The 26,534-nt window shown below is 42.6% G+C and overlaps 1 protein-coding gene across 3 annotated transcripts in view; it reads right to left on the reverse strand.

Moving 5' to 3' along the window:
• The window catches only part of LOC126161547 (neither inactivation nor afterpotential protein C), a 388,525-nt gene that overhangs the window by 307,718 nt on the left and 54,273 nt on the right, over positions 1 to 26,534 (reverse strand). For all 3 annotated transcript variants that reach the window (XM_049917480.1, XM_049917478.1, XM_049917479.1), the window contains exons 4-5: positions 21,502 to 21,606; positions 19,346 to 19,455 (exon numbers count right to left, since the gene is read on the reverse strand). In XM_049917480.1, the coding sequence (XP_049773437.1) occupies positions 19,346 to 19,455; positions 21,502 to 21,606 (215 nt within the window). The remainder of the gene's footprint in view (positions 1 to 19,345; positions 19,456 to 21,501; positions 21,607 to 26,534) is intronic.

Here is a 26,534-nt window from a genome sequence, read left to right on the forward strand (position 1 = left end):
CTTTTTCGAAACCCATGCTGATTCCTACAGAGTCGATTTCTAGTCTCCAGGAAAGTTATTATACTCGAACACAATACGTGTTCCAAAATTCTACATCTGATCGACGTTAGAGATATAGGTCTATAGTTCTGCACATCTGTTCGACGTCCATTCTCGAAAACGAGGATGACCTGTGCCTTTTTCCAATCCTTTGGAACGCTACGCTGTTCTAGAGACCTACAGTACACCGCTGCAAGAAGGGGGCAAGTTCCTTCGCGTACTCTGTGTAAAATTGAACTGGTATCCCATCAGGTCCAGAGGCCTTTCCTCTTTTGAGCGATTTTAATTGTTTCTCTATCCCTCTGTCGTCTATTTCGATATCTACCATTTTGTCATCTGTGCGACAATCTAGAGAAGGAACTACAGTGCAATCTTCCTCTGTGAAACAAGGACAGCCCAGTAGCGTGCGTTACACTGGCCCCAAACTACAGCCAATTGCGACCTGTGTGGTGTCAAGCGAGAGCACACTGGAGATCAGTTGTGTTTTCTGATGAAAGCTGGTTCTGCCTCTGTGGCAGTGATGGCCTTGTGATGACTAGGAGGCCAGTTAAGGGTGTGTAACGACTCTGTCTGTGTGCCAGACTCACTGGACCTACTCTTGGAGCTATGGTCTGGGGTGCGATTTTGTGTGACAGTAGGAGCACTCTCGTGGTTATCCTAAGCACCCTGTCTGAAAATCAGTACGCCAATATGATGGTTCGACCTGTTGTGCTGCCGTTCACGAACCTCATTCCAGGGGGTCGTTTTCCAACGGAATAACGCTCTCCCATATACTGATGTTGTAACACAACATGCTCTACAGAGTGTCGACATGTTGCCTAGGACTTACCGATCACCAGATCTGTCTCCAATGGAGTACACATGGCACATCATCGGATGACGACTCCATCGTCATCCACAAACAGTATTAAACGTCCCTATATTGACCCACCAAGTGCAACAGACAAGGAACACTATCCCACAAACCTGTTGTAAGTAGGCTGTTTATGTTTTCTTATTGGCAACGTTACGTAGCGCCCTATATGAAAATCACTGGCTGTGCTGTGTGCAGTCTGTGGCTAGTTTGCATTGTTATCTGCCATTGTAGTGTTGGGCAGCGGCAGCTGGATGTGAACAGCGCGTAGCGTTGCGCAGTTGGAGGTGAGCCGCCAGCAGTGGTGGATGTGGGAAATGAGATGGCGGATTTTTGAGTACTGCTATGTATATTATGCTTTTTCAACACTATTAAGGTAAATACATAGTTTGTTCTCTACAAAAATCTTTCATTTGCTAACTATGCCTATCAGTAGTTAGTGCCTTCAGTAGTTTGAATTTTTTATTTAGCTGGCAGTAGTGGCGCTCGCTGTATTGCAGTAGTTCCAGTAACGAAGATTTTTGTGAGGTAAGTGATTTGTGAAAGGTATAGGTTAATGTTAGTCAGGGCCATTCTTTTGTAGGGATTTTTGAAAGTCAGATTGCGTTGCGCTAAATAATATTGTGTGTCAGGTTAAGCACAGTCGTGTATAATTTTTCAAAGGGGACGTTTCACTGTACAACACAATGCATGAACGTCTGCATTTAACATTCTGGTCGGTACAATAGTTATTAATGTACCTTCATTTTACATTCGCAATGGCTTATCTCACTCTTGCATTAACCTGTCATCTTGCAATGTTAATCACTTAAATATTTTACCTAGTCAAATGTATTCCCGAAATTTCATTGCTCTATATTAATTATTTCTTAGTGTTGCGATTTTTGTCGTCAGTGTAGAAACTTTGATCTACTTCTACATTCTCATTTTTATTTTGCTGTTCACACTTAAGTGGTTGCCACAGGGATCATAGAAACATTTTCAGGCTATTTCGCGACCGTTCTGTTCTCGGATGATACGTGGGACAATGAACATCTAAATCTTTACTTGCGGGCTCTGATTTCTCTTAATTTATCACGATGATCATTTCTCCCTATGTAGGTGGGAGTCAACAATCTGTTTACGTATTCGGAAGAAAAATTGGTGACTGAAATTTGGTGAAATGATCTCGCCGCTGCTAAAACAAGTTTTTGTTTTTGTGATTACCTTTACAACTTGCTCATAATATCCATGGTACCCTCTCCACTTTTACACAATAATACAAAACGAGGTTCTTTAAACTTTTTCGATGTCTTTCTTATCTGGTAAGGATGTCATACCACGCAGATGGCGGACAAGCGTAGTGTAGGCAGTATCTTCAGGAGATCAGCTGCATCTTCAGACTATCTGTCAATAAAAGGCAGCCTTTGGTTAGCTTCCACAACACCACTTCCTATGTGATAGCTCCAGTTTAAGTTGCTCGTAACTGTAATGTCTATGTATTTAGTTGAATCGACAACTCTTCACTTTGGGTGATTTATCATGTACCCGTAATTTGACGGAATTTTTTTTTAGTAATTCTTGTGGAAGACTTCATAGTTTTTAACGTTCAGGGTCAATTACTACTTTTCGTGCCATGCAGATAATTTCTGTAAATCATTCTGTAACTCGTATTGATCTTGTGACGAGTTTACTAGGCGCTAAGTGACAGCGTCATCTGCAAGCGATCTAAGAGGGTTGCTGAGATCGTCTCCTAAGCCATTTGTGTATGGCTGCGCGGGGTAGCCGCGCGGTCTGGGCGTCTTATCACGGTCCGCGCGGCTCTCCCCCCTTCCCCCCCCCCCCCCCCCTCCCACGCCATGGAGGTTCGAGTCCTTCCTCGGCCATGGGTGTATGTGTCGTCCTTAGCGTAAGTTAGTTTAAGTTAGATTAAATAGTGTATAAACTTAGGGACCGAGGCCGGCCGCCATGGCAGAGTGGATCTAGGCGCTTCAGTTTGGAACCCCGCTACCGCTACGGTCGCATGTTCGAATCCTGCCTCGGGCATTGATGTGTGTGATGTCCTTAGGTTAGTTAGGTCTAAGTAGTTCTAAGTTATAGGGTACTGATGACCTCAGATGTTAAGTCCCATAGTGATCAGAGCCATTTGAACCATTTAGCGACCGATGGCCTCAGCAGTTTGGTCCCATAAGACCTTACCATGAATTTCCAATTTTTCCATTTGTGTAGATGAATAACTGGAGAGAGCCTGTAGCACTTCCTTGGGAAACCCGGATATCACCTCGGTTCCACTAGACGACTTACCCTTAATTACCAAGAACTGTTACCTTACTGAAAGCAAAAAGTAAACTAGTTCCTCAACTGAGATGGTAGTCCATGACCACCACTTTGATTAAAGGAACGGTGTCAAGTGCCTCTTAGTAATCTAGAAGTATGGAATGAACTTGAGATTATCTATCGATAGCACTCATTACTTCCAGTTGAGTTTCAGAGTAAAGATATTTTCTGAATCCATGATGGCTACGTGTCCGTCGATTGCTTCGAGGTATTTCATATTGTTAGACCACAATATGTGTTCGAAAATCTGTAGATGATGTAATGTTGCGCAATCGGACGAATATTTTTGTAGTATCCTGTAGACCTAAAAATTGTTGAGGATATTGGGTATAAGTGCTATTTTGAGATGAAGTAGTTGGCTCCCGGGGATAAAGGGGAGAGGCGAGGAAGAAAACCAGTCCGACGACTCACGAAAATAATAATAAAAACCGAGAACCTTGAGATATAGTTCTTTGGGGTGGCTCAAGTGGCAGAAATTCCTGTGCGTCTGCCGAGTGCCAAGAGGTTTCGCCGAACATCGCGTTCACACGCTGCTGATCGTGATTCTCCAGAGCACAGTGAGGAGACAGGAAAGCGAGACGGACAAAGCAGCCCCTCTGCTCTGCTACTATTGCTGCTGCTGTTTCTGCTGCTGTTGCCGCCGTGGATCCAGTCTTCGACGCTGCCGGCTCTGTGCTTCGGCCACAAAAGGCTGCGTCGTCCCCTCGCCAGCACGGCCAATTTGAGCGTCGGACAGCGATAGCATCTCTCAGGTGGCGGTGTCAGTGGAGGGCCGCTCCGAAGAAAGGGCGGACTGCTCTGTTCCCGCGTTCCCCTGTCGGCAACTTCTGACGTGTTTGTCGCGCCGGGCCGCTGCGTCCGCCGCCTCGACTCGACGTGGCGCGTCTGCGCTCCTCGATCGCAACTAAGTGGCGCTCCCCAGGGCGGGTCAGGCAAACCACGCTCCACCGGCTCTCCAAGCTATTCCGCATTCGTGTGCAGATTCCGTGGAGGTCACGGACGGTTCTCGCTTTAGAACGAACGACAACACAGTCGCTAATACCTAAAGAGGATCGGCACGCAGAATTTCTTTTCGTTGATGCTGAAAAACTGTTTCACAATTGTGAACGTGTCTTTGTCCTGTCCACTGCGACGGAAATGAGTGCGTTAATTCAGAGGAACGTATTATTGTTTAACCCTTCACTCAAAAAGTAACTTCAGGCAAAACGAGATTTTATATTTGGAGAGACAAATTTCACATACAAAATGAAGTGTTGGCAGAAGTGCCAACACCTTGTAGCTAGAGGAGGCCGAAATGCACGCGTGCAAAGCACACGCAGACTGGCGCGAGGTCTGGAACAGTTAAGGGAAATTGTAGTAGCAAATAAAGTACGTAGTTGAAGTAATACTTAACTTTATTCCACAATTGGAGAACATCGCTCTTGAATGTACATGCTGTTAATATCTCAATATCAATTGGTAATGGCGCCTTGCTAGGTCGTAGCAACTGACGTAGCTGAAGGCTATGCTAACTATCGTCTCGGCAAATGAGACCGTATTTGTCAGGGCAGCATCGCTAGCAAAGTCGGCTGTACAACTGGGGCGAGTGCTAGTAAGTGTCTCTAGACCTGCCGTGTGGCGGCGCTCGGTCTGCCATCACTGACAATGGCGACACGCGGGTACGACGTATACTAGCGGACCGCGGCCGATTTAAAAGCTACCACCTAGCAAGTGTGGTGTCTGGCGGTGACACCACACAAAATATTTCATTTTGCACTACTGGCCATTAAAATTGCTACACCACGAAGATGACGAGCTACAGACGCGAAATTTAACCGACAGTAAGAAGATGCTGTGATATGGAAACGATTAGCTATTCAGAGCATTCACACAAGGCTGGCGCCGGTGTGTTGCCTACAACGTGCTGACATGAGGAAAGTTTCCAACCGATTTCTCATACACAAAAAGCAGTTGACCGGCGTTGCCTGTTGAAACGTTGTTGTGATGCCTCGTGTGAGGAGGCGAAGTGCGTAACAACACGTTTCCGACTTTGATAAAGGTCGGATTGTAGCCTATCGCGATTGCGGTTTATCGTATCGCGACATTGCTGTTCGCGTTGGTCGAGATCCAATGACTGTTAGCAGAATATGGAATCGGTGGGTTCAGGAGGGTAATACGGAACTCCGTGCTGGATCCCAGCGGCCTCGTATCACTAGCAGTCGAGACGACAGGTATCTTATCCGCATGGCTGTAACGGATCGTGCAGCCACATCTCGATCCCTGAGTCAACAGATGGGGACGTTTGCAAGACAACCATCTGCACGAACAGTTCGACGACGTTTGCGGCAGCATGGACTATCAGCTCGGAGACCATGGCTGCGGTTATCCTTGACGCTGCATCACAGACACGAGCGCCTGCTATGGTGTACTCAACGACGAACCTGGGTGCACGAATGGTAAAACGTCATTTTTTCGGATGAATCCAGGTTCTGTTTACAACATCATGATGGTGGCACCCATGTATGGTGAGATCGAGGAAAATGCACATTGGAAGCATGTATTCGTCATCGCCATACTGGCGTATCACCCAGCGTGATGGTATGGGGTGCCATTGGTTACACGTCTCGGTCACCTCTTGTTCGCACTGACGGAACTTTGAACAATGGACGTTACATTTCAGATGTGTTACGACCCGTGGCTCTACCCTTCATTCGATCCCTGCGAAACCCTACATTTCAGCAGGATAATCCACGAGCGCATGTTGCAGGTCCTGTACGGGCCTTTCTCGATACAGAAAGTGTTCGACTGCTGCCCTGGCCAGCACGTTCTCCAGATCTCTCACCAATTGAAAACGTCTGGTCAATGGTGGCCGAACAACTGGTTCGTCACAATAAGCCAGTCACTACTCTTGATGAACTGTGTTATCGTGTTGAAGCTGCATGGCCAGCTGTACCTGTACAAGACATCCAAGCTCTCTTTGACTCAATGCCCAGGCGTATCAAGGCCGTTATTAGACCAGAGGTGGTTGTTCTGGGTACTGATTTCTCAGGATCTATGTACCCAAATTGCGTGAAATTGTAATCACATGTCAGTTCTAGTATAATATATTTGTCCAATGAATACCTGTTTATCATCTGCATTTCGTCTTGGTGTAGCAGTTTTAATGGCCAGTAGTGTATTTGGAGGAAAAATTTGACTTATAAAACATATCATTTTACTTATATGGAGTTCGTCTCGGTGAGTAACACAGCCTCCGTAAATTTAAAGAACGACATCATCTCCAACAGGCTGTTTGAAACAGTACTTTATTAAGTACTCCTACGTAGGGTAAGCATCGTTTGTGGATATCTGTTTCGAGGTCGTGTGCATTGACGATTATATCATGCATTATTGTGCATGTCATGTCATTTACGTGTTATACTGCTATCCTCAGTGTAAGTGAAGAAGAATAACTGAATATGTAGAACAGAATGAACAGACTAACGCGTACTCGCTCGCGGAAAGTGGGAAATGTGGTATAGAGTCACGGTTCGTCACAAATTTTCATTGCTGTCATTCCCTTCGACAGTTGTTGGCTGTTCGTATTCGCAGCTACGAATACATTTCGTGTATTTCATAACGACTGTAGTCCCCGGAGTTCTTGTTCCTTCGGACAAGCATGCATGTTCGAAGGAACATTGCATTGCAAGGAACATTCTTAACAACACAGGTACTGTAACATCGTATACATGGAACGGAAAAGAAAAAGGAACAGGATGTTAGGACATATATTAAGACATCAGGGAACGACTCCCATAGTAAAAGAGGGAGCTACTAAGGGTAAAAACGGCAGAGGAAGACATCTAGCAAGAGATTGGAGGACATCTAGCAAATAATTGAGGACGTAGCTCACACCCCCTATCGACAGGGGATGTCAAATTGATTCCATATTTTTAGATTTCCAGAAGGCTTTCGACATCGTTCCTCACAAGCGTTTTCTAATCAAACTGCGTGCCTGCGGAGTATCGCCTCAGTTGTGCGACTGGATTCGTGATTTCCTGTCAGAAAGGTCACAGTTCGTAGTAACAGACGGAAAGTCATCGAATAAAACAGAAGTAATATCCGGCGTTCCCCAAGGAAGTATTATAGGCCCTCTATTATTCCTGATCTATATTAACGACACAGGAAACAATCTGAGTAGCGTCTTAGATTGTTTGCAGATTACGCTGTCATTTACCGTCTTGTAAAGTCATCAGATGATCAAAACGACTTGCAAAATGATTTAGATGAGATATATTTATGGTGCGAAAAGTGGCAATTGACCCTGAATAAAGAGAAGTGCGAAGTTATTCGCATGAGAACTAAAAGAAATCAGCTAAATTTCGATTACCCGATAAGTCACACAAATCTGAGGGCTGTAAATTCAACTAAATACATAGGGATTACAATTACAAATAACCTAAATTGGAACGATCACATAGGTAATATTGTGGGTAGAGCAAACCAAAGACTGCGATTCATTGGCAGAACACTTAGAAGGTGCAAAAAGTCTACTAAAGAGACTGCTTACCCCACGCTTGTCCTCCCTATTCTGGAGTACTGCTGTGCGGTGTGGGATCCGCATCAGGTGGGACTGACGGATGTCATCGAAAAAGTACAAAGAAGGCCAGCTCGTTTTGTATTATCGCGAAATAGGGGAGATACTGTCACAGACATGATACGTGAATTGGAGTGGCAATCATTAAAACTAAGGCGATTCGTTGCGACGGAATCTTCTCATGAAATTTCAATCACCAGTTTTTTCCTCCGATTGCGAAAACATTGTGTTGGCACCCACCTACATAGGGAGAAATGATCATCACGATAAAATAAGGGAAATCAGGGCTCGCACGGAAAAATTTAAGTGCTCGTTTTTCCCGCGTGCCGTTCGAGAGTGGAACGGTAGAGAGACAGCTTGAAGGTGGTTCATTGAACCCTCTGCCAGGCACGTTATTGTGAATAGCAGAGTAATCACGTAGATGTAGATGTACTGTATGCCGCACTCGCAGCGGATATTTGCAATTTCGTTTTTGCAACGTATTGCTCGGGTTATCCCAAACAAATACCGCTCATCATGTCTTTCCTGCGACGCTCAGAGTCTATGGAAAACGTCTGTTTATTTTCTGTTACAAACAAAATTATGGTTCAAATGGTTCGAATGGCTCTGAGCACTATGGGACTTAACATGTGAGGTCATCAGTCCCCTAGACCTTAGAACTACTTAAACCTAACTAACCTAAAGACATCACACACATCCATTCCCGAGGCAGGATTCGAACCTGCGACCGGAGCGGTCGCGCAGTTCCAGACTGAAGCTCCTAGAGCCGCTCGGTCACACCGGCCGGCTAAACAAAATTATATTTAAAGCAGGATTTTACGTATCCATTCGACAGAGCAGCACCACATTAGTCTAGTGCGATATTCGTTTTATCGATGTGTGTTAACAGGGATACTGACGACTAACTAGTTCTCGAGCAGTGACATCACCGCCATGGCCTACGCTGACTGATACCGCCATGCAGAGCAGTCGTTGCTGGAGTACTGATCATTCTTCGTCCCTGTTAATATATGTCGGTAAAAGGAATGTTCGCACTAGACTAATTTGGAACTGGTCTATGGAATGAGCACGTAAAATTCCGATTTAAAAATGATTTTCGTTGTAACGGAAAACGAACCGAAGCTTTCCGTCGACGTTTGGCATCTTATGAAAGATGTGATCAGCGGGCTTTGTTTGCGTTGACTGTAGATACACGTTTAGAAACAGAAACTGCGAATATCTGCCAAAACGCCAGAGAAAATGCACATGAGAATCCGTAGGAGAGACACTCGGTATACAGGTTGTTTCAGAGTAATGGTCAATATTCAGGGATATGACAGGAATGACCATTCGAAACAAAAAGAAGTTAAGTAAACATGCACTGTAAAACTCATACCTCAAGAACTATGACCAATTTTTAATCTTCGATACTGTGAAACAAATCTCTTCTCCTGCAAGCTCTACTCTTTCCATATTGTGGGAAGTGGTTATACGGACCGAAACAAAAAAAAAATGGCCAAGGAAACATGCGCTCTAAAATACATACTTTAAGAGCTGTGAGCGCTTGTTCATCTTCGCTTCTTTAAAACATACCTCTACTAATGAACAAGTGCTCATGACTTTTAAGGTATGAATTTTATAGCACATGTTTACAGGACTTTCTTTCTTGTTCTGATCCATACTACTACTTACCAAAATATCGACAACAAAGAGCTTGTAGTGGAAGACATTTCTTTCACAGTATCGAAGACCAAGAATTACTCATAGCTCTTGAGGTATACGTTTTAGGACCATTTTAGTTGACTTTTTTGTTTCGAATGATCATTCCTGTCATATCCCTTAATACTGATCATCGCTTTTGAAACACGCTATATACAGAGTGTAACTAAATATCCTAGAGGACATGTTCCTTACATCAAAACAAGAAAAAGGTCTTGAGAACGTCGGTTCTAAAATGCATACCTTAAGTCATGAGCGCGTGTTAATCTTCGATACGGCAAAACAAATATCTTCTATTGCAGTCTCTTTGAGGAGGTGGTAATATGGATCAAAACGGGGGAAAACGTCCAGTAAGCATGGGTTGTAAAATGCATACCTTAAGAGCTATGAGCACCTTTGCAGCAAAAAGATGTGTTCCACAGTAGCGAAGATGAGCCTTATATATACTGGTTGACGGCAGTTGCGGTAGAGGTGCAACTGTTGAGCAACTACCCTCTCAGATCAGCAAAAGGGCTGCCTACGGTGTCTCCTCAACGATCGTTCAGCGAACGTTGCTCCGTATGGGCCTCCGGAGCAGGCGCCTGATTCATGCAATCATGCTGGTTACTGAAACTTCCTGGCAGATTAAAACTGTGTGCCGGACCGAGACTCGAACTCGGGACCTTTGCCTTTCGCGGGAAAGTGCTCTACCAACTGAGCTACCCAAGCACGACTCACGCCACGTCCTCACAACTTTACTTCTGCCAGTACCTCGCCTCCTACCTTCTAACCATCACAGAAGCTCTCCTGCGAACCTTGCGGAACTAGAACTCCTGAAAGAAAGGATATTGCGGAGACATGGCTTAGCCACAGCCTAGCGGTTGCTTCCAGAATGAGATTTTCACTCTGCAGCGGAGTGTGTGCTGATATGAAACTTCCTGGAGTTCGAGTCTCGGTTCGGAACACAGTTTTAATCTGCCAGGAAGTTTCATATCAGCGCACACACCGCTGCAGAGTGAAAATCTCATTCTGGATTCTGGTTACTGTCCATCGGTGACGAAGGCTGGAATTTGCACACCAAAACCGCAACTGCACTTCTACTGAGTGGTGACAGGTGGCATTGTCAGAAGAATCACGTTTTATGCTCCATCGACGTGAAACATCTAAAAGCGAACCACAATTATCGGAAGTGTACAGGCCGGAGGAGGGAGAGTTATAGTCTGGGAGACGTTTTCGTGGACATTCCATGGATGATCTCGTCCTTCTGGAATGCACAATGTATCAAAGTAGGTAATCGTCTAGCCTTTTGGACCATATCCACCCCCAAATCCATTCTGTTTTTCCTCGACCCGATGGCAGGACAACGCAAGTGTCACACGGCTCTCATAATTTTGCCTTCCAACCTTCGATAACATATACTTGTTGCGCATTTTGAATGCATGTGATGCTAAACTGATTGTACAAAAATTTTCTCATGATCTCTGTAATAAACTAGCATACTGCACAGAGTGAGCTAAGATGGACTGCAATAATCTCACAAGAAGCCTATTTGAATCAAGCCAGCTCTAGAGTTCTTACTACTCAGTAGAGCTTTCAGTTTAGTTAGTAACTTCAAGGAAGCTGGTTCAGCTGTGTGGATGATTTCTATGAATCATAAATCTTCTCACAAATGTTTTGCCCTTAAAAACGAGGTTGTTAGTCATATTCATACAGCACAAAGCTAGTTATGCTTAGTAGCTTTTTCCGAACCTGATATCGCCTAAAATCTTTCATTAATATGACGCGTCTCGCTTCCAACGCCCGGGTTCCCGCGTTCGATTCCCGGCGGGGTCAGGGATTTTCTCTGCCTCGTGATGACTGGGTGTTGTGTGCTGTCCTTAGGTTCGTTAGGTTTAAGTAGCTCTAAGTTCTAGGGGACTGATGACCATAGCTGTTAAGTCCCATAGTGCTCAGAGCCATTTGAACCATTTTTTGAATATGACGCGACACAAATAGTACTATGACGATTCAATAAGTATCTTTTATACTCATGAAGTGAAGCATTTACGCCTAACATAAAGTGCGATTTGCTCGTAAATATTGTTGCTAGGACATTTGTTCTTAAAATAAACAAATAACTGTCGTAAACTACTTTTGTATCTTGGGAGAAACGTAGTTGATTTAGGTAGCGAAAAAGATAAGGAGGCATCTCGAACCCGTAACAGGACACTGCTATTGGGTCCACCTAAACTTCTGTGTAGGAAAAGTGTGGTCACCTTGGCTGCTGCAGGCATTTTGGGCCCATCATGTGGATAGTCATCCGATGCCCACAAAGTGTATTTAGCTGTTTTTAAACTGACATAAATAAAGTAGCAACATCAAAAAATAATTGATGTAGACTAATGAAGTTTCGGGAATGCATTTGCCTAGGTAACGTATTTAAGTGATTGACATTGCAAAATCACAGGTTAACGTAAGCGCGAGACAAGCCATTGCGAATGTGAAATGCTGGTACATTAATAATCTGTGTAACCACCAAAATATTGAATGCATGAAAATAAATGTGCATGCATTGAGTTTTACAGGTGCCGGATGTCTGTTTGTGGGATGGAGTTCCACGCTTGTTGCGCTTGGATGGTCAGTACAAGGACAGTTAATGATGGATGTGGTTGACGCTAAAGTCGTTGTCCGATGATGTACAATATGTGCTCGATTGGAGACTGATCTGGTGATCTAGGAGCCGAAGACAACATGTCGACTCTACACCTACATCTAAATTTATACTCCGCAAGCCACCCAATGGTGTGTGGCGGAGGGCACTTTACGTTCCACTGTCATTACCTCCCTTTCCTGTTCCAGTCGCGTATGGTTCGCGGGAAGAACGACTGCCGGAAAGCCTGCGTGCGCGCTCGAATCTCTCTCATTTTACATTCGTGATCTCCTCGGGAGGTATAAGTAGGGGGAAGCAATATATTCGATACCTTATCCAGAAACGCTCCCTCTCGAAACCTGGACAGCTACACCGCGATGCAGAGCGCCTCTCTTGCAGACTCTGCCACTTGAGTTTGCTAAACATCTCCGTAACGCTATCACGCTTACCAAATAACCCTGTCTGTGCTCTCTGTAGAGCATGTTGGTTTACAACAGCAATATGTGGGCGAGGGTTATCCAGTTGGAAAACATCTCTAGAATGCTGTTCATGAATGATAGCATGACAGGTTGAATCACCAGATTCACATACAATTTTGGAGTGAGGGAACGTGGGATAAGTACGAGAGTGCTCTTGCTGTCATGAAATCGCACCCCAAACCATAACTCCGAGTGTAGGACCGGTAGGTCCGGTGTGTCTAGTACATAGACAGAGTGGTTACAGGCCCCCATTTGGTCTCCTCCTAACCAAGACACAGCCATCATTGCCACCGAGACAGGACCGGCTTTCATCAGAAACTGACCTCCACCCTGCTCTCCAATGAGCTCTTGCTTGACACTACTGAGGTTGCAGTTGGCTGTTGTTTGGGCTCAGTGGAATACATGGTAAAGGACGTCTGGCTCGGAGATGTCCTTGTAGTAACCGATTTGTAACAGTTCGCTGTGTCACGATGGCTGCTCAGGTTTCTGCTGCAGATGCAATGCGATAGGTCAGAACCACAAGCTAAACACGATGGTCCTTCCTCTCGATGGTGTCACGTGGCCGTTCGGAGCCCGGTCCTCTTGCGACCGTACGTTCTCGTGACAACCACCGCCAGCAACTCATGTCCCGAGGATACATTACTGTCAAGTCTTTCTGCAGTATCGCAGGAGGACCATTGAGCTTCTCGTAGTTCTATTACACGACCTTGTTCTAACTAAATGAGGTGTTGATAATGTCGCCTTTGTTGCTTTAGAGGCATTCTTGACAGCCATCAACTCACCACGTCCAATCTCAAAAATATGCTCACTACCGTTACGGCGTGTATTTAAAGCAAACCTGTTTTACGTCCTCATGGTGGCGCTCTAGCGCCACTCTTGTGCCACTAGCGCAAAATTTGAATAGACATCATCACCCTTCTGACGCAGAAACACGCCTACTAACTTTCGTTTATGACGCACAACTGGCTTTCTTGGTGTTGCGATTTTTTTTCCGGCAGCGTATTACAGAAGCGTGTTCCAGTACATTATGTACTCCTAAGGTAGAGCATTTGCATAAAATTGAACATCTCAAATATTCAGAATTAAAAAAAAATGTAAGCAAAACGTGTCGAAAAGCATATGTTGTGACGAGGATAAACACCAGTCTGTGTATATTAACAGCGGTAGTTTTAAATTTCGCCGGTCCTGTTGTGGTAGCGCTTTCAACTACCTAGTTATATCGTATGTAGCTTTAAACTGATCATCTAGAATCCTCAGCAACAGCAGGGAAAGATTGAAAAATAACACGCTGGAAAACATCATTTTGGAGGAAAAAATAGAAACTGCAGGAAAAATATCACAATTCTACTATCTGAAACATACTATTTTCCAGTACAGAAACCATGTCCCTCAGGCATCAGGTCTATTTAAGAGATCAGATTAAAAGTTTTCTCCTGCAAGGTTTCTTCTTGCGATGGTTGCATAATCTATTATTTTTTACTGAGACAGAATCACAGTGTATTATTCACAATGTGTGTAACTGTATTGCTGTATTTTTATCAAGGAATTTTTACTGAAGAACAGCTTTGTGCAGAACATAAATGCCTTAGGGATAACGGTCATGCACTGAACGGTATGCTCCATAGAGACGTATCACACAAGCATGATTCATTCACAATATTCTTGCTTGATAGCTAACAGGCCGCAAACAGTTGTTGGGACTACACTGTGATAGTTACATAAGCTATCTACAGTTCACTTCTGAACTTTCTACAAAAATATACACCTAACATTGAGTTCCGCACATTGCACATAGTATTTGCGTTTTAAATTTCTTTGCCTCCCCGGCTGTAAAGTGTCTAAGATTTAAAAAAAAATCACTTTTCTGTTCCAGTTACATTTTGATGTGTTTATACCTCTCTAATCATCTTTTATTTTATTTCATTTTATTATAATTTTTTATGCTGTTAAGATACATTAACGACAGCGAATGAATGATAAAAGCGAACAGGAGACTTCGAGAACTAAACAATAACTTCATGTGTTTCATGAGCGTTTTAGCTACATGCAGACAAGTGAAATGTAGCGACATGTGAAGAATTGAATCTCATACCGTTACGGAGTAAGTTTTCATCAATTTGTCCAAATTAAAACACTGTAGCCCTTCGTTAGATCATATACTCACTTAAATCTAATTAACATGATTTACTGTAATACATAAAAATTCTTTTTGCTGCGTCTATCGCTAAAGCAACTGTATTACAAAAGTTTCCGTCCCTTCTGATCTCGAGAAGTGCAGCTGAAAGCACAGTACTGTGGCATTCTTCCGCTCTGAATTTTCGACAAAGCACACCAAGTCCTATACCACACACGTAACCGGAGAGTCTAATATGGGCAAAAGTGTCAAGTGACGCTACTTCAGTCAGCCGCGAATTGCAAGCGAAAGACAAAAAGTTGACCGTACTTTTCCTATATAGAGCTGGTCACTGCTACTGAGTATAGCAGCTAATTTTCCATAGATGATCTTCAAGTTAGATTAGCGTTCAAATTATTAGTTGAAATTTTTCGAAAGATACCCCTTGAGTGGTGACGACAAAGAAGGTTAGCGACTGTAGGCGATATAGTCGCCGAGATTGTCAGCGATAAGTTGCTCGTGTGTATGTTCCGTTTATATACTGATATTATTTTCAGTTACCCAGATATGAGATGGATGTATCCTGTCAAAAATTTAGCGATCATCGAGGGCTAATGTATCAACGGTCCGAATTCGTTCCTATCTCAAAGAAAAAAGTTGGGACTTACTGAAACAGTTCTATTTCTGTAAATTTGTGAATTCGTAAATAGCGACAGTGGAAAGAGGAGGTATTAAACAAAGGTATTTTTCTAATAAGATTAATGTAATCTTGTCCCTGCATTAATACTGACTGCCTCAATACGATAGCTGTTTTTGTGGCAATTGCGTGTTTTTCCAATTTGTAACTGGCCTCTCGCAACTATAAACAGTGAATTTTATGATAGAATGAATGGACTTTGCACCATAAGAAAAGCCAAGTAAAAATTTGTCTCCAGCGACAGCAGTACTTCACAGTTTTATCAAGCAGGGGAAAAATTTAGTTAGTGCTAAATTGGTATATTTTACCGCTTTCAAGCATTCTGCATTCATCGCGTTATTAAAAATACGCATCCAGAATATCCTCGCCACAGTGATCTCTTGTTGAAAATTGCTTTTCGTAAAGAAGAATAGCTGCTTTCTTTGTGATTATATTCATAGTGATGTAATTTAGCGTTTCAAAGAAAAGTCAGTCTCTTCTCACAAAATTCCAAAGAAAAATTCGACTCTGATAGCGTTGCAAAGATACAATCCCGTCCCTCTGCGCATGCAGTGTTGCTTACGGTATATTTTTAATTCGGTGACAGAGAGCACAATATGAGAACACATACTTGATCATTACTAGAAAGTTATATAGCTGACATGTTGTTTTCTATTGACAGAGCACACTGTACTTCATGTTCCTAGTAGAAAGATAACTATTCGAAAGGAGAAGAAACGAAAGACTTTTTCATATGATGAGTGCGAAAGGGAGGATTCAGAGTTAAAGTGGACCAAGTCCTATTTTGGCTATTTCTGAATACAATCTACCACTGAATTGTAAAAAAAAAAATTATTTTCAATGTGACATTTAGCCAAGTCCATAAATACATTTTCTGCACACGGTGGGATTACACCTCTGTCTCTTAGAAATAAAGACAATTATAAAGTTATAATGAATCAGGTCCACAATACCCCTGTTTTAAGACACTTACAGATTCGTGATGTATCTTTTTAGTTTAAAAAGTCTGTAAATCAATAGTTGCACTTGTAAAAATTGGTTCAAATGGCTCGAAGCACTATGGGACCTAACATCTGAGGTCATCAGTCCCCTAGACTTAGCACTACTTAAACCTAACTAACCCAAGGTCATCACATACATCCATGCCCGAGGCAGGATTCGAACCTGCGACCGTAGCAGCAACACGCTTCCGGACTGAAGTGCCTTGTACCGCTCGGCCACAACGACCGGCAATTGCACTTGTACTTGATAGTTTTATGAAGTGGTAGTAACTTAAAATGTGCCAACAGCATCTTATATCAGCAAGAATTGAAGAGAGAATTCACAAAACTTCACATATGTATTTCAGTTTTTAAACTCATGCGCAGGACAAATTCGTAACTTTAAAACAGCCCTAACTCAGGCAAAACTAGCTCAAATTCCTGATGTAAAAATACGGTATGTGGCGTTGAAGTTCCTAGAGCCTGGACGTCCATCCTTGCCTAACAGTTTTGCCTTAGACATAATAGAAAATGAAAAGACAAGGAAGACCTTTGCAGACTTTGGCAAATGTGTTTTAAGATTTACTGCATCAGCCTAGAAGACAAGTAAAGTGCAGAAGATAAACGATATGAAAACACTCCTACCATAAGAGGGTAATTTCAAAAGCATTCCACTACATTTGAACACTCGTTCCACCGATATGACGTTGCAGGCTAACAGTGACGATGGCATCGCTTCGATGACACTACTCGTGACCAGAATGGTAAGAAATACTGCAATATACATTTGAGCCAAGCGCTTTATAAGCACCACTTCTATGCAAACTGATTTTATGAAAATTCTGTGTGTTAATGTAACTGTAAAGAGATTTTTATATTTTGTGATATAAAACGAAAATAGACAATAAAACTCATGTCATATACATTCCTTAACGTTTCGGAGAGAAACTGAACCAAATCTGGCACACTGTCAAATTTTATCCTTCCGGGCAATGACTACAATGAGTTACTGGATACAGTATGGGTTTGTTAGTCCACTTAAACGCACACATAACTCAACCCTGGAAATGATTTAAATAGTAAGGTTATTTAATTCGAACGTTTTCCTTATCCAGTCTTAAACTGAAAATTGACTATAATGGACGTGGTGCATCTTAATTCTAAATCCTCTAAATATACTCCAGCAATCTGTGTATTACGAGATTAGCTTTTTGTGAGGCTAAGTAAGTGAATAGACTAGTACATGGTTCTCGGTAATAAATAAAATTTTGGGCAATATTTTTTGATGTGTGTATATTGGCAAATGCACACATCAAAGAAAGTTTTGCATCCCCCCGGTTCCCAGAACTCATGAAGATATACGTTGAGTGTGGATATTGTACCACAGACACAGTCCCTTGGACTGTCCAGAGATGTCATTAAACCCGCTCAAAGATGCAAACAACCATGCATGAGCAGCGCCTATTAGATGGAGGGGGTCCGACAGCCGATCAGTTCCAGTCATTCCACCAGAAAGGAGTTACACGGCACGTGTTGTCTGTAGTTCAACCATGCCTAGACAGTCAATACCACGGTTCGATTGCGTTCGCATTGTTACTTTGTGCCAGGAAGGGCTCTCAACAAGGGAAGTGTCCAGGTGTCTCGGAGTCAACCAAAGCGATGTTGTTGGGACATGGAGGAGATACAGAGAGACAGGAACTGTCGATGATATGCGTCGCTCAGTCCGCCCAAGGGCTACTACTGCAGTGGATGACCGCTACCTACGGATTATGGCTTGGAGGAACTCTGACAGCAACGCCAGCATGTTGAATAATGCTTTTCCTACAGCCACAGGACGTCGTGTTACGACTCAAACTGTGCGCAGTAGTCTGCATGATGCACAACTTCACTCCCGAAGTCCATGGAGAACTCCATCTTTGCAAACACGTCACCATGCAGCGCAGCACAGATGGGCCTAACAACATGCCGAATGGACCGCTCAGGATTGGCATCACGTTCTCTTTACAGGTGAGTGTCGCATATGCCTTCAACCAGACAATCGTCGGAGACGTGTTTGGAGGCAACCCGGTCAGGCTGAACGCCTTAGACACACGGTCCAGTTCGTGCAGCAAGGTGGAGGTTCCCTACAGTTTTGGGGTGGCATTATGTGGAGCCGACTTGAGCCTCTGGTGGTCATGGAAGGCGCCGTAACGGCTGTACGATACGTGAATGCCGTCCTCCGACCGATAGTGCAACCATATCGGCAGCATACTGGGGAGGAATTCGTCTTCATGGACGACAATTCTTGCTCCTATCGTGTACATCTTGTGAATGAACTTCAAGATAACGACATCGCTCGACTAGAGTGGCCAGCATATTCTCTAGACATCATGAACTCTATCCAACATGCCTGGGATAGATTGAAAAGGGCTGTTTATGGACGACGTGACCCACCAACCATGGATCTACGGCGAATCGCCGTTGAGGAGTGGGACAATCTGGACCAACAGTGCCTTGATGAATTTGTGAATAGTATGCCACGACGAATACAGGCATGCGTCAATGGAAGAGGACATTCTACTGGGTATTAGAGGTACTGGTGTGTTCAGCAATCTGGACCGCAGCCTCTGGAGGTCTCGCTGTATGGTGGTTCCAAATGTAATGTGTCGTTTTCACGAGCAATAAAAAGGGCGGAAATGATGTTTATGTTAATATTCTAATTTTCTGTACAGGTTGCGGAACTCTCGGAACCGAGGTGATGCAAAGCTATTTTTGATGTATGTATATAATGAAAAGAACAGTAAAAAATGTTTTACCAGAGATTTTTGGCTGTAATAACGAATTAAAGAGTATTTAGTACAAAAACTGTAGAAATTCATTAGCCATCTGGCCGTCAACATCGGTAACATATGGAGTCACTACAAAACACTGTCTCAAGTGTTAAGTACAGTTGAAATGATTAATAACTGCTTCACTACTTGATAACCAAGCCGCTATGGTTCTGCCTTAAAGAAATCAAATTACTCACTTTGCCAGCCCGAAGTCGACGAGCTTGACCTCACCCTCCTTAGTTAGCAGGATGTTGCTACCTTTAACGTCGCGGTGCATCACGTTGTGTTCGTGGAGATGCGACAATGCCTGAAAATGACACAATATGGTGATACCGAAACTGTAAGTTACGTTTCTACAAGTTCTCAATTTAACACTAGTTCTAACACTCTAGTGTAAACAGGGTTTCAACGTGAAATGCCGAATGAAGAAATTGCTCCATAAGCCTTTTTCTTATCTAGGGGAAAACGTAGCACTACAAAGCTGACAGAATAATGTTTAGAGACACCTGCGCTCTCATGTTCAGGTCTGGCAATTAAAATGACCGTGGGAAATGTGACACGTCTGTAAGAGCGCATAACCAACGTGGGACGACAACAGAAGCAAACTACCTTCCCCTCCCCCCCCCTTCATAAACACACTAGAAAATATTATCTTCGGGAAACGAATTTGCATTCGGTCCTTGTTACACGGGCAGAAATATTTATTGAGTATCAGATTGAAGAAAGCCACAAAATGAAATGGATACTGACTGAGCAAAGTGTGCCCATAGCAATTTGTCATGAAAACCCAAAATGATGTCGCCATTCGGCACTATACTCCTGATGATTAGTATCCACAGTTTTCCAGTAGTTTCAAGATTTTTATCCAGTTGTGTTTTGTTTCCTCCCCCTTAATCCGCCTTATCCCTCCCCTCCACTAACCCCTCCCCCCCCTCAGACTTTGTGTGTAATCTCCAAGACCAGCGCTATGTTCATCAAATAACAATGGAAGAAAATGACCGGTTACCGTTGTTTTTATTTATTTACTTGTTTATTTCATGTGAGGCGAGCGACCATCGCGTCAGACTGGAGTTTATCTGCTGCACATCACAGTTCCACCTGCCACAAAGGCCAGAGATGTTGACGGACGAGATCCACAACGCCACATACAAGTTGTTCTTTGTTGTTTTTGAACAATAAAGATTGTTAATTTTTTATTGGATTGATTAGAGGAAGTTGTCAAGAAAAGGAGTAAGACGCATTAATTAGCTCCACTGATCCAATTATAACATCGATTCATTAGAATCTATTATGCATCAGCAGATATAACTTGACTATTTTTACATACTATTGATGAAAAAGAGATCACAGTTTATCTTCTTTTGATTTAGCTGACATTTCTCGGAATAGTTTGTACCTGATATGGAGAAGAAGTCCCGTCCCAGTCGCCAGATATAGTGATTCTCTGTTTTTAACTCTTTCTCAAAGGCGGATTAAATCTTTTCCGAGAACAGACAGCCAAGCCAACTAAGAAAAAGATTTAATTGCGATCTCTTTTCTGTCATTACTATGTAAAAAATTTCAAGTTTCGTGTAATATATTTCACTAAAATCGATGTTACATTTTGTTCAATGGAGTTAATTAACATGTCTTAGTCCTTTTCTTGATACCTTCCTCCAATCAATCCAGAAAAACATCCAATAACAATTATGATTAAAAAAATAAAGAACAACATGGATGTGGCGTTGTGTAACTCGTGCACTAAACACTTTTAGCCCGCTCAGCAGGTGTAACAGCGGTCAGTCTGCCATTTGCAGTGGCAAACGCCAATCTTCTGTGGCACTTGCTTGCCTCACGGGAAATAAATGGAAAACAAAAACCAGAAATAATTCTTGTGAAAAGAAAAATACACATTAAATGAAAGTCCATTAAACAAAGTGTAGCTAACTTAGACATTGCCTGTGTGTAGTAGGAATATCATCTATGCAGCCCACTTTGGGCTTAAATGACCTTCAATGTACATAGTGCACCAGCTTACCCATTGCATCAGGGTCAACACTTTAGACCTTGACCGAGACTTTTAGACGTTGACCTTGACTTTGGCCTCACGATGTAATCATACACTTCACCATTCCCTACCCCTCCCCACCCCTTACCTCTAGCTAATCGATTATGGTCCTCCCTTTCTCCAGTTTTTCACTCGATATGCGATCTTGACCCTACTAGAAGTCGTGGACACACTATTGATCCGAAACGATATCCTCTTGTAGTCGAGGCAGATGGTTGCTACCATTTCTGCTACCGAAACACCGAAACTACTACAGTCTCAGGTGGAGTACTTCTGAAGGCTAGATTGAGTATGCTACAGACTCACCTTGACGCTCTCTTTGAGTATATACGCAATGTGGTCTTCGTTCATCTTCCTGTTCTGCTTGTGGAGTCCCTGTACCAAGTCCGTGACTGGACCGCCATCGCACAGCTAAAACAAGAAGAACACAGTTGTTACGGGATACATAAACCGAGTTTCTTTCTTAGCAGTTGCAGAAAGGCGCATAAATGTGTAAAATATACTGAAAATATTAAATCCAATAAAGTTAACAAGCTATCTTCATATTGATGTTTGGTATGTAAAGAAATGAAAGCTGCAGAATGTAAACTCTCCATGAAAATTTCCATCATGTTCACGTGCAAATAGATCCATAAGCTAACACGATGGTGCACACATGTTTAGTATGCTATAACTTTACACCCAGAACTGAGCCATTCAGCTTTACAGAAATGGGTACAACTAAACATAGACATCGTAATTAAATGCTTTCAGAAAGAACTGAGTAACAATATTATAAACAAATTATGCTAATTTGGTTAATAAACGATCTGTGACATTTGCTAGAAAGGAGTCAGACGTAAGCGTTGTCTGAGTTCGCGTACCAGATGGAAAATTGCAAACAATAGAAGCAGAAGAAAGGGGACGCAGTAGTAATCAGTCAGACGATCCTGTTGTTTCCTGTCGGTGGAGTAATGCAGGTACAGAGCCGTTGCCTGTGAGTTAGTGAAACGCAATGACACAAATAGCTAACTACTTTGGGCGTCCGATGACAGCAACTACTCGCAAATTATGCAGTGACAGTTCTCCAGATGCCCAATCATTCATGTCACTCAGTTGTTTTTCACCACTATCTCTACAGGATCTTTACGAACCGACCCAGAGTAAGCAAATCAGCTTCGGTGTGAGTGGAAGCTTCGAGAAACGACTTCAAACTTTTTGCGCTGGAACGTGCAAGAAGATCTCCTTCTGCTAAACTTCCATGGCAAGAAACCGGGTACGTGGTACGTCTACACCAGTCTTCCAGGGGAAAATGAGAATACCGATCCAGCGACCTTCCGACAGCTGTTTAAAACTTGGCTTTCAACGGCTACTCCAACTCGAAAACTACCTACACTGATTGCTCCAGTATTAGTGAACGAAAAGATTTTGTTTTTGTTTTCAGCAGTGGCTCTTCAGTTTGGTTTGATATGGCCTGTTACGAATTTCCCTATTCTGGGAACCTCTTTATCTCAGAGTAGCAAATGCACCTTATGTCCTCAATTATTTGTTCAATGTCTTCTTCTACAGTTTTTACTCTCTACAGCTGCCTTTTGTATCACCACGTCGTAACAAATGTTCTATCATCCTGTCCCTCCCTCCTGTCAGTGTTTCCCATATATTCCTTTCCTCGCTAATTTTACTAACAACTTCCTCATTCTTTCAAATGTTTTTTATTCCAGTCTTTGATCACAATATCACTTCCTCTGACGATGACCGGTTTCAGTCAGTAATGGCCGTCTTCAGATCTACAATACAAAAATGTATAAACCTAGTGGGCAGTGTGTCTTTCAACACAATACAGCATTACGTGTCACAATATACTATCATACAACCAGGGAAATTTACAGATAAAATACGGTATAGCGTACTTGTTCTACACCATGTCCTAATGTGATAAGGTCGTAATGGCGTAGTCAAACCATATAAATATACTCAGCACAGCATCGTCATATAGATCTAAAATAAGGTGTAGAACAGGCCACATCGTCCACACAGTCATTTTTGCAACAGGCTACTGAAGTACAGTAGCTTCCAGAAATTTGTTTGCCTACATCCTACGTAGATGTCGCTATTGTATGTTTAGATGTAATCATTTACGTAAGAAACATAATCTGATAAAAATACATTAGGTAAAATACATGTAGCAGACTTTTAAATATTGATAACTATTACAGAAATCAATTGTGATACAGTAAAAGACGAATACAGTTACCCACATAAAATTATTAAAAGGAAATATATAAAAATAATAGGTCTGACACTTTTATGGTGAATTTACGGTACATCGTGATATGTCTACCACAGAAACGTTATACAACATATTAACAGTCAATAAATAAAATTATATAGTGTCACAATACAATTCATGAATAGGTAGGATATAGTCAGTTACAGGATTAGAGCGACGAATGTATGGAAGTAAGGCAAATGCCTACTGTTCTCAACATAAATCATCAAGTAAGGCTAGGTATAAATACGCGAGGCATTAATTGGTTACCGTAATATGTTATCAAACAAAGCAAAGTAGACGTTGGGTACAAACTGGCTTTGTCCATTGAGTATCCTAGTGGGCTGATGCTTTTTGGCCTTGCAAATCTCCAACTTCTCCAACAAGTCGAGAGCGCGACACTCCTCTGCACTTTGTAGAATACGCATACAACTCTCAATAATGCCTTCAGTGTGGCCAGTTTCTGCCAAATGCATTCCTAATGCAGTTTTCTCTGATCAGCCCACCCAATTTTCAACATCCTTCTATAGCACCACATCTCAAACGCTTCAGTTCTCTTCGTTTCCGGTTTTTCCACAGTCCACGATTCACTAACACACAATTCTGTGCTGTAAAATATATTTTCAGAAATTTCTTCCTGCGATTTGGGTCGATGTTTGATACTAGCAGGGTTCCCTTTGCCGGGAGTACCGTCTTTGGATGCGCTAATCTACATCTGAATTCCCCCTTGCTTTGTCCGTCACGTGTTATTTTGCTTCCAGCGTAACGTAATTCCTTAAGTTCGTTTACTTCGAGGTCGTAAGTTTTGATGCTAAGTGCATGGTCAATCTCATTTATACTTCTCCCCATTACTTTCGTCTTTCTTCGGTTTACTTTCAGTCCATATTCAATACTCATTAGACTGTTCTTTCCATTTAGCAAGTCCGGTATGCTTCTTGACCTTCACTGAGGATAATAATGTCATCAAGGAATGTTATCATTGATATCCTTTCAGCCTAAAATTTGATCCACTGTTAAACCATCCTTTTATTTCCGTCATTGAATAGCCGGGGTGAAAGAAGACATCCCTGTCTTACACCTTTCTTAATCCGGGCACTTCTTTCTTACTCCTCCTTTATCATTGTTCCTTCATGGGTCTTATACATATCCTTTCCCTGTAGCTTACATATATTTTTCTGAAAATTTCGAACGTCTTGGACCATTTTAAATCGTAGAAATCTTTTCCCAGGTTGAAAAATACTATGGACAAGTCTTGAATTTTCTTAAGTATTGCTACCATTGTCAGTTACATCAGAACTGCCTCTCTGGAGCCCTTACCTTTCAAAAGCCAAACTGATCACCATCAAACACATCCTTCATTATCTTTGTCGTTCTTCTGTATGTTAGTCGGCCGAGGTGGGCGAACGGTTCTAGGCGCTACAGTCTGGAACCGCGCGACCGCTACGGTCACAGTTTCGTATCCTGCCTCGGCATGGATGTGTGTGATGTCCGTAGGTTAGTTTGGTTGAAGTAGTTCTAAGTTTTGGGTACTGATGACCTCAGAACTTAAGTCCCATAGTGCTCAGAGCCATTTGAACCATTTTTGAGCAGTCAGCTTCAAATGCCGGTTCTCTAAATTTTCTTGAAAAGAACGTCGATTCCGCTCCAGGGATTCCCATTTGAGTTCCCGAAGCATCTACCTACGCGTTGTTCGAACCTACCGGTAACAAATCTAGCGGTCCGTCTCTGAACTACTTCGATGTCTGAATTACTTCTTCAGTCCGACCTGTTACGGATCCCAAACAGTTGAGCAGTACCCAAGAACAGCTTGCATCAGTATCCTAAATGCGGTCTCCTTTACAGGTGAACCACTGTTTCCTAAAATTCTTCCAATAAACCGAAGTCAACCATTTACCTTCTCTACCACAGTTCTGACATGCCCTTTATATTTCATATCGCTTTGTAATGTGACGCCCAGATATTTAAATGATTTCACTGTGTCAAGCAGGACGTTAGTAATACTGTACCCGAATATTACAGGATTCTTCTTCCTATTCATGCTCATTAACCAACATTTTTCCAATTTTAATGCTAGTTGCTATTCATCACACCACCTGGAAATTTTGTCTAAGTCGTCTTGTATCTTTCTATAGTCATTCAACATCGACACTTTACTGTACACCACAGCATCTTCAGCAAACAACCGCATATTGCTGGCCACCCTGTCCACGAAATCATTTACGTGTACAGAGAAAAACAGTGGTCCTGTTACACTTCCTATTGCACTGCTGACGATACCCTTGCCTGTGATGAACACTCGCCGTCGAGGACAACACATTCGGTTCCATTACTTAAGAGCTCTTCAAGTCAGTCACATATCTGCGAACTTATTTCTTACTCTCCTATCTTTTTTATCAGCCTATAATGAGACATCGTGTCAACTTTCCGGACGTCTATACCTATGGAATCTGCCTGGTGCCGTTCATCCGTTGCTCGTAGTATATCATTTGAGAAAAGGGCTAGTTGTGTTTCGCTAGAGGGATGCTTGCTAAAACCTTGTTGATTCGTGGACATAAGCTTCTCAGTCTCAAAGAAGTTTATTATATCTGACCTGAAAAAACTTTCAAAGATTCTGCAGCAAACTGAAGTTAGAGATATTGGTCTGTAATTTTGTGGGTCCGTTCCTTTACCCTTCTTATATACTGGAGTCACGTGTGCTTTTTTTCCTATCACTTGGGACTTGGTGCTGGGCGACAGATTCACGATAAATGCAGGCTAGGTAAGGGGCCAACGCCGTAGAGTACTCTTTGTAAAACCGAATTGGGATACCATCAGGATCTGGTGATTTATTTCTTTCAAATCTTATCACAGGTGGAAAGATCAGTGACAGTCTGAGTCAAGTTTTCAGGCTGCCTTGGTAGTATAATCGTTAAGGTGACTGTAAGTCATTAGCAGGAAATCTGGGTTCGAGTCCCGATGTGGCACAAATTTTCAGTTATCGCACATTATGTTACTGCACATAATTAATTTCATCTCCAACGATTCTTCATTTCATTTCAGTGCATCTGACTGATTTCCAAGTGGAATATGTCAAGTTACGTAATGGTAGAGA

The sequence above is a fragment of the Schistocerca cancellata genome, chromosome 2, assembly GCF_023864275.1.
Source record: "Schistocerca cancellata isolate TAMUIC-IGC-003103 chromosome 2, iqSchCanc2.1, whole genome shotgun sequence".
NCBI lineage: Eukaryota > Metazoa > Arthropoda > Insecta > Orthoptera > Acrididae > Schistocerca > Schistocerca cancellata.